This window comes from Setaria viridis, chromosome 2 (assembly GCF_005286985.2).
Source record: "Setaria viridis chromosome 2, Setaria_viridis_v4.0, whole genome shotgun sequence".
Lineage (NCBI taxonomy): Eukaryota > Viridiplantae > Streptophyta > Magnoliopsida > Poales > Poaceae > Setaria > Setaria viridis.
The window spans coordinates 6051809-6061123 of NC_048264.2; the positions used below are offsets into that span (position 1 = coordinate 6051809).

Genomic DNA, 9315 nt, shown 5'->3' on the forward strand with positions numbered 1-9315 from the left:
GTTGCTTTATGCTCCGACACTATCTCGTGCAAGGTAATACGGTGAGTTGCTCATTGTCGAATCTAGTAGCACGATCTAAAATTCCAATTGGGTCTAGATGGAAAACCTGCGTCGGCCCTCGCGTTGCCCCAGGAGTGACTCGGGCGCCGCCGCCTCCCTCACGCGTAACGCCGCCTCCCGCCTCGTCTCCACCTCGCCGCCGCCGAAGCTGGCCACGGAAGTCCGTAGGGCCGTAACGAGGGCAGCGGCGGGCTCATCGCCCCCCCCCCCCCACGAAGCCCCCTCCTCTCCCTCCACATCTTCCCCTACCCCCATCCTTTCCCGTTGCTACTGTGGAAGGTGCCGGCGGCAGCTGTCGCCCCTAGGCTGGTGGTGTGCAGATCCGGCTCCGGCAAGCTCGGATCTGGTGCTACCCAGCCCGTTGGGGCCTCCCCTGGCAGATCCATGAGAGGGCGCCTCAGCGGGCTCAAACTTTACCAAGCTGCTACCTACTGCTTCTTCATCGGCTCGCCGGGTCGAGCTTCCACCACGCCGACGAGGCCCTGCTACTTCCCTACATCGTCCCGTGGTGATCCACGGGGTGAGTAGCCCGTGATCACCTGGGGCATAGGGAGCTAGGGTCCTGTGAACCCGGCTCTGATAGCAGCAGTGCTGCGTGAGTCTGCGACATTCCGTGGATGCCTTCGACCCTGGCTGGGATTCCCCGGTTCCATCGCCGGCCACCATTGTGGACGACCGTGGTGGCGGCGCAGGTACTTTCATTTTCTTTTGAGGTACTTCGTCTTCCCTACTGGTAGCCATTTGATGGAGATTCACCATTTTGTGCGACAAAAGTACCACGCCTAGTGTGTGGGAGGTGCCCCACCTCCACTTCGGGAGGTGCCCTACCTCTGCTTGCAAGTTTGCTGAATCTCTAGGTGTCCATGGCTCTGCTGCTACCTTGCAGCATTTTGCTTTGCCGGTGGTCCTGCAGTGAAAGCGTCGCGCCCGGTGCGCGGGGAGGTCGCTGACCTCCGCACGGTCCACCGCTAAGGAAGCCTGTGGGTTCTCCCTAAGCCCCATCATCTTCTTGTTCCTTTGGTCATGGCCTTGATTTATATGGTTGCTGGCTTCATCCATGATTCGATACGTGTCTGGTTCTGACGTCTCTTCTTTGTCATTGCACTCCTTGTTTGTGGTGTCATCAAGTCAAATGCCGGGTGCGCTCATTGTAGCCGACCTTCCCTCCTTTGAGGCTTCCTCCCCTTGTTGGGCATTGGATGGCGGTAGGTGGGGGCTCGGATGTGCGGAGAAAGGTGCTGCCACTAACTTGAAGGGAGGTCGGTGTTTCTAGATAAGCTTTGGTAGGTGTTCTCCTTCTGCTTTTAGTTCCCTCGCTGTTGTGGCAATCTCTCGTTCCCTCAAGGCTTCCTCCCCTTGTTGGATGTGGTTGGAGGGTGGCGGCAACGAGGCGTAGTTACGAGAGGTGGAAGGTAGCACACCGGCCTTGTGAAGCTAGCAAGTATGTTGCTTGGTCTCGATGATGCTCTGTAGAGAATGGTGGATTGTTTTCGGTTTATGCAGATTATGGTCTTTGTCCTAGGTTAGGGTTGTGCTTTCTCCTTTTACTGTCTTTTTCTTTATTTCGTTGCGGCTCGCAACTCAGGATGTAATCCTTTGTATCTTGCTTTTGTCGAACTACACTAGCAGTTGCTGATTTAATTTGTGGTTTGCTATATTTTTTAATGACAAGTTCAGGTTAGCATCTTGCCCGCCTTAATTCCCTTAAAAAAAACTATCTCGTGCAGCAAAACAGGGGGAGATGGAGCATAGAGTGGTGCCATAGGAAAGGATAATTGAGTCCCCTCCTTTGTTTTGGTCCCACCCCTTCTTTCCAAAAAGGGTGCATATTTGTACCACGGGCATGTGAACAAAAGGATATTACAAAATCTAACAGAACACTTGAGAAAAATGGAATATGGTATCTATCTATGGACCAGTAGCATACAAAAGAAGAGAATAAGAGGATTTTCGGCTGCTGGCGGGGATTTCCTAGGGTGAAGAGGGGTTACAGCGAAAGAAGGCCTGTCTAGAGGATAGGACTAGATCGAGCAATCCCCATCAGCAGCCAAAAAATCCAAGCCGGGAACTTGCACGGAGGGAGCCGTGCCATCTCCACGCCGCCACCTTGGCAAGCACAAGTCGCATGCGACTGGTACCCGATCGATCAACACCGGAAGAGCGAGCGAGAGCGAGAGCGAGGGATCCGCGCGCGCAGATCCTCGCCGCCGGCCACGGACCTGCCGCGCGGGAGCCCGGCTCTGCCTGTGGCCCGTGCCTGTCCGGGGCGGAGGCGCGGAGCACGAGCGCGAGGGAGCAGCAGACGCGCCGTCCCGTCGCGATCCGGCGCGCGGGCACCACCACACGGTGTCGGTCACCCATCCGGGCAGGCGGCCGTGCACGGAAAGCAACCGTCCGGTTGCTGTCTCGCTCTCGCCTGACCGCAGCTCCCTACGGGCGGCCCCGGAGCCCGGACGGACGCGGAGCGAGATCCAACCACAACAGGCCCGTACCAACGTTTTTTTTCCTTGGTGCAAAATATAAAGTGGAGCCTATATTTATAAAATGCAAATAGTTAAAATGCACGTAGACTTCCTCATGTAATACCATAATTATTCATACAAAATGATTAAATGACGGATGAGTTCTTAGCTTCCATTAAAAAGCATCATTGTTCTAGTATTCTTCGAAACAGGCACAGTATTACATTACCTGCACATTCTCAGCGAATCACGTGATCACGCCTTCACGTGGTAGCTTCTGTTGTGAAGAAGTCAGACCTGACGTTAGAGCCCCAGAGGTGGTAGCAGGCTTGATTGCGGCGGTAGCTTCGCAGAATCGTAGTTCACGCGCAGCTGGGCGAGACGGCGACTCGGCGAGATTGCGGCGGCTGGCGGCGCTCACGCGATCTGGCGATTAGATTTAGAATCCTAATCGGCAGACGGCAAGCGGCAGCGGCAGGCCAGGCCTGCTAATCGGTCTATCAGACGGTTATGGACTCCTGGTTCGGCAACACGCAATGAGCCAATGACGCAACAGATTCTTCAGGCCAAAAAATCAAAAAGTTGCATGCAGACCTGGTCCGCTGGTCGCATGAGATGCAAGTAGGAACAGAGTTATAGAGGTCACCAGGCACCACTTGCCATGGGTGATGTACGGGCATGAACCACAAGCACAGGCGGCAGCAGGGTACGGTCGTATGGGTACCTTTGCTCGTCTCGTCGATCGTAATCAAGGCTTAACGCCCCGCGGCGCGCGGTTGCGTGGTCACCAGGCAAGTTCAGGACGGACCACTCGGCCTCACGGGCTCGGATGTGGCTATCGGAGACAGCGGCGGCTGCAGGCAGCTCCGACGTCGGCGACTTGGCAACAGAAAACGACCTGGCTCGCTCGCGCTGCCGGCGCGAGACGAGACTGCCCCGTGCATGCTGCTTCAAGGAACAAGCGCAAGCACGGGTGGTCCTGTCCGACGCGTTCGTTCGCTTGCTCGTACGCGCATCTCAGGCAGCAGCAACGCGGGGGTACGAGCCGACTGGTTAACGCGTCGTCGATCGACATGTATGAGCAGGCTAGGCTAACACACCATGCATGAGCCGCCATCGATTTCACCTGCGTGCGTGGTTTCCGTCCTGCTGCACTTAAAAAGGAAATCACATCGTACTCGCTCGTGCGTGTCGTATAATCTCGTAACTTTTGCCATCTCCGATTAGCCGGGGAGCAGAGACAGACACCATTCCCGTACCCCTGCATCCAGTCCGGGTAATCCACCGCGTCCACGCCTCCTTTCCGTCCCTGAATCCTGTGACAACCCTCGCGCACGGCACGGACCTCCCGAAATCGTGTGGCCGCCGCCGCAAGGTCGGTGCCACCGAGAGGGTCCAAACCAGGCCGCGCCGTCCGACCCTGAAAGCGGTGCGGCACCTGGAATGGTGGCTGAGGGCAAGTATATTGGTGTTATCTTTCGTGTATTGACACGATATCATGAGATGACTTAACAAATAATTTGTACAATATGTTATTTTTTTTAAGATGTCTCGTAGTAATTCTATTCCCTTAATTTGTGCATAGAAAACAAAAGAAATATTATGAGTTGTATGCAACCACAACTCGTATAATGGTAGAGTAGTTGTTTCGTTGTCCTAAAATCTAGTTTATAATACGGTTGTTTCACGAAACAACGATCTCTTTCTCTCTTATCACATTCTCTCCTCCACAACAGAATAAAATTTTACGTGATATTGAATGAGGCAGCATCGCGGGATTGGGATTTGCCTGCGATATCGCGCCGACGCGAGGTCCGAAGCGGGAGAAAATAACCGGCCGATGCGCCGGCGCTTACTTTTCTGAGACGGTGAGCAGGGAGCACGGTCGTTGTTGCCGGCGACAAGGTTAGCTGCCACCGTCCGGGTCTCCTCGCTTCAGCATCCAGCAAAGTCCGGAGGTTGCTGGCTCCGAATGGATGGGGCCAATCAACACCTGCTGCGCTTGTCATCGGGGGATCACAACGGGGCACCCTGGCTGGATTGCTGGTGCATCAAGACGCAAGGGGAGGGCCAGTGCATCAGGGCAAAATCAGCTAATTTGGATCGCTCGAGTGGCCAAGGTCGACATGTAAAAACTTTTCACACGGCTTCACCGGCAGGAACAAGGCTTTTTTTAAATTTATCTAGGAAATCCAACTGTTTAGAATTATAACTCCCTCATAGTTGACGGTTTACTTTAAGTGTTTATCTGATCATTATTTGTTTTTTTTGCAACTTCTATGAATTGCACATCAAAACATGCAAAAGAACGAGATGAAGCCAAACAAAATTAAAGAAAAAGAAAAGTAAAAGAAAAAAGAGGAGAGTGATACACGTACGGCGGCTAATACCAGTTGCTAGAAATTCAGCTCGAGTCATTTGATAATAATTTCTTCAAAGAAGTTTCTTTTTCTTTTTTGCAATTTGTAAAGGACAACGAAACTTCCTTTTAAGCTGGTACCGTAGCTGTTTTGGCAATTGTTATGGTTTTAGTAACCATTTCTAGAGTCATAGATGATGACTTTTACTTGCTAACTTCTAGAAATACAGTGTTCAAATTTGGGGAACAGTTGGAGGACAAGGAATACGGAACACCTCCTACACGCGTCTTTTCACAAACCCTTTACAGTTGCACCGTTATACGCGTAGACGTGGCAAAAAAGCGAGGAACGGATAAGCAAGCGTGAGAGAAACGAAACCTCAAAACTGGTCAAACCAGTGGGTCTTCCCGTAATACCGCGTCCCGCCGAGGACCCATTCGCAAAACCCGCCGCGTCCCCACCCACCCCGAGAATTCGATTTCTTCTCCCCTTTTCCTTTCCACGCGCACCACCATTGCCAAGCTCCCCTTTTCCCCCTCCCCCTCCTCCTCCTCCTCCCGCTCCCTCCGTCCCCCACCACCCCAGGCGAGCTCCTCCACCGGCGGCAGCGGAAGAGCGGCGGGGGGGACCGAGTCTAGTAGGTGAGGGAAAGGGCGAGCTGAGCCAGTGCGATGGGGCAGCAGCAGCTGATCTACGCGTTCGTGGCGCGGGGCACGGTGGTGCTGGCCGAGTACACCGAGTTCACCGGCAACTTCACCACCATCGCGGCGCAGTGCCTGCAGAAGCTCCCCGCCAGCAACAACAAGTTCACCTACAACTGCGACGGCCACACCTTCAACTACCTCGTCGAGGACGGATTCAGTGAGTACCTCCCGCTTCCCGTCCCCCGTCGCTCCGATCTGCTCGGTTCCGCCTGGATCTGCGCCGCCGCGGGCTCGATTCGGGGTTTTCCGCGCGTAGATCTCGAGGAGCTCGCTCGATCCGCTTGGTGGGGTCAGGGTTAGGTCGTCTCGAGTAGTTAGGTGGGTTGGATTTGACGGTTGCTTAGAGGCTAATATGAGTCAAGCGGGTTTGTTGCTACGCTTAGCAAGCGGAGGAGCTGTTTGGACTCCGCCGCAACTCCAGCTTGTGTTGAGATGTGCTTTCGGGAGGGTCGGGAGTTGTTGTAAATGTCTATTTTTAGGCCCCGGATATTATGTATGATTGCATGGTATTTGGCAGCAGAGAATATAGGCCCGTTGCGTGATGTGTGTTTTGGTTCCATATCGTTAAGGCTGAATCATCCTTGATTGTGGCAAACGTATCACAGATTCGGGGCTTTTCTGGGGTATGGACAATACTGCGATTGCAGCCGGATGTGTTTTGTCATGCCTTCCGCGGGGAATAAAGGCACCGGCATATGTATCTGATGACGGAATGATACGTGCTATATTGCTTTTGTTTGTGGTCATCGGAAGAGGCTTTCACTTTGTCGTTTCTTTTGTTGTTTGTTGATGTTATGGTCTTTTTAGGTAAACTGTATCTTCATTTGGTTCTTTGTTTAATATAAGATGTTGCAGCTTGTTATGTGATAAATGCTGTAGTAGCAAGCTCGTAGTGCCTGATATGACTTAGGTGCCCCATCCCCATTTCAATATGTCGCAGGTTGTTCTACAACAAATATACCATGTTATTATGCAAGAGAAGTTTGCTGCAATACATAGTACATACTAAAGGCTCTGTATTATTAGTTGTCTTTGTGGCCTGCGTGTTAATTGTTACTTTTCATAATGGCTGACCAAATTGAAAACTTGGCAATATGTTTCTGCGTATTAACAGCTTATAGTTGGCTATGCAAATATGGAAGTTCTATTACTTCCATTTTTCTCAAAGTCCTTTGGTTAACCTGAAACAAATATCACTGCATTTAAATTTTGTTATCCATCCATTGTGAAGGTTCGTCATAGGTTAACAACTTAACATGAAGCATTGATCAATGTATTTGTGTTTTGGTGCTTGTTTATCTCTATCTGCCAATGGTCCAATACTTGTACAATACGTTGATGATAAATATTGTTCGCTTTTCTACAGCGTACTGTGTAGTTGCTGTTGAGTCAGTCGGGCGACAAGTTCCCATTGCTTTCCTGGACAGAGTTAAGGAAGATTTCACCAAAAAATATGGTGGTGGGAAAGCAGCTACTGCAGCAGCAAACAGCTTGAACAGGGAGTTTGGGTATGTTCCTTTGTCTTTTATATGATATTTGATCAATCACATGTACCATTTTGACTCCCTTTAAGGCTTTAACTAACCTATTTGTCTTCTGTACCATTTAAAGATCAAAACTTAAAGAGCACATGCAGTACTGTGTGGACCACCCTGAGGAGGTCAGCAAGCTTGCCAAGGTGAAGGCCCAAGTCTCAGAAGTTAAAGGAGTTATGATGGAGAACATTGAGAAGGTACTATATTAACTCATCCAAAAAGATACACATTTCTGATTATACTGGAAAAAGATGGTACATCTCAAATGTTGTCCTTATTCCGTATTACAATTCTGATATTCAGGTTCTGGACCGTGGTGAGAAGATTGAGCTGCTTGTTGACAAGACTGAAAATCTGCGTTCTCAGGTAATGGATTTTCTTTATGATGTCACCATTAGTGCATTTAATTTTGCGTATAACTCTTGCATATACTGAAGACAGTAATCATCCAATCTTTTTTATGTACAGAGCTTATAAACTTTATTATAATGTCAAGGAAAAAATTCATATAGAAGTTTTCGTAGGTCTTTCCCATTACAATGAGGCAAGCCTGGATATAGCTTACTCTTAATGTTAGTGCATAATGAATTCAATGCGTTACATAGAAGTCTTAGGATCTGTGCTACTCAATCTATCTAAAGCTGTAAAGCACCAAAGGCGTTGTTGGTGAAGTGTCATTATTGCTGCGATATGGATGGCTAATATTATTGCTAGAATAGGTGTTTCTTTGTTAGTCGAAAAAAATCATGATTGCTGTAATAGAGTTAAATTAAATGGTTGAAACATCATGTTGTGAAAATGCTGCCTTAAAGATCAGCAGATCCTCCAGCTGCAATTTTCTGTCAGATGACTCAGCTCTGCTACTCTTAAGGTGAAGCGTTCATATCATATCGTGGCACATGGTTGTCTAAAAGACCATGAATTCCTGTAGTTTAGCCATGCTACAATCTTCTGCAAGATGACTAGCATTTGTGCATGTAGAAACACCATGTTACTTCCTAGGTTGATGTCTGGTTGAATTATGTAATGTGGGATTGTGGACCTAACTGTACCTATACAATGATTCTCACTGATTTGATTAGGTCGCTGTTATGTTACTCCCTAATTCCTATGTTGCCTAATTTACTGGCATTAGTTGCACTGACTGCTTGGTTGAAGATATGTGTTGTTCCTATTACACTGGTGAAGCATGCAGCATAACTTGTTAATTTTTTAATTAACTATGTTAATTTCTGAAGTTGTATATTTCTACGCTGCATCTTTAATGTGAGTTGTCCAACTTACGCATAATAATTCGAGATCTAATTTGAGATCTCAATGTGATCTTCGATGCTGACACTTGTGTGGCTTTACCTATTTATGTCCTGTGATGAGCATAGCAAATGTTGAGAAATGCGGAAATAATTAGCAATAGTAAAGATGCTCAACACTGGAACAATACCTGAAAGCTTCCTTAACTGCGATTAATTTTTCTACTGCGTATTCTTATATGACAGTTCAATGCATGCCTGTACCTGTTTCTTATGAGAATCTGTACATGCTATCTGCAGGCACAAGATTTCAGGCAGCAGGGCACTAAGGTGCGGCGAAAGATGTGGCTGCAGAACATGAAGATCAAGCTGATCGTGCTGGGCATCATCATCGCGCTCATCCTCATCATCATCCTGTCGGTGTGCCACGGCTTCAATTGCGGCAAGAAGTGAGGAGATGGCGAGAACGATTGGTATGGAGAGTTTTGCTCTGTTAGTGGCGCTGATTATTCTTGGTGATCACAGAGAGTGTGCGTTCCTGATGTCTGTGTCCGTGGTTGGTGGTTGATTGCTGTTGGGTTGGTTGGTTGGGGGAAGTGACTGGGTGAGAAGTGGGGGTTTAGTGTCGTGTAATTTTGGATGCTACTATTGTGCATTGTATAGCTTGTATGCTACCCTGGTCCGTTCCGCTATATCAGTAGAGGTTATTACGTTTGCTCTCCAGATCGCCCCAGTTGTTCAACTAGAGTTGCTCTCCACGACTCTTGTGCTGATGTTTTTGTTTTGCGCTGAGAATCAAGTTCAGTAGGGACATCAAACAAGTGAAGAGGACGGGTGACCTCAGTGGCTCGCCATTGAAATTGTTTCGTTGGGCTGGACGGGTGGCCCTTGGCTATATATGGCTCGAACAGCCAGATAAAGTGGCTCAACTTGATATCAGGTGC

At 49.2% G+C, this 9315-nt stretch overlaps 1 protein-coding gene across 1 annotated transcript; it reads left to right on the plus strand.

Moving 5' to 3' along the window:
* The first annotated feature begins 5380 nt into the window (after positions 1-5380).
* LOC117845132 (vesicle-associated membrane protein 721) lies at positions 5381-9094 on the plus strand. The gene is made up of 5 exons (XM_034726056.2): positions 5381-5743; positions 6953-7094; positions 7198-7318; positions 7425-7487; positions 8672-9094. Exons 1-5 carry the CDS (start codon positions 5554-5556, stop codon positions 8822-8824), a joined length of 669 nt encoding a protein of 222 aa, XP_034581947.1. The 5' UTR covers positions 5381-5553; the 3' UTR covers positions 8825-9094.
* The last annotated feature ends 221 nt before the right edge of the window (positions 9095-9315 follow it).

Bases quoted from the DNA above. Each gene is read 5' to 3' on its own strand.
- LOC117845132 (XM_034726056.2), top strand. From the start codon at position 5,554: ATGGGGCAGCAGCAGCTGATCTACGCGTTCGTGGCGCGGGGCACGGTG. The intron at 7,095-7,197 runs GTATGTTCCTTT...TACCATTTAAAG, and splicing joins AGCTTGAACAGGGAGTTTGG to ATCAAAACTTAAAGAGCACA. The intron at 7,319-7,424 runs GTACTATATTAA...TCTGATATTCAG, and splicing joins TGATGGAGAACATTGAGAAG to GTTCTGGACCGTGGTGAGAA.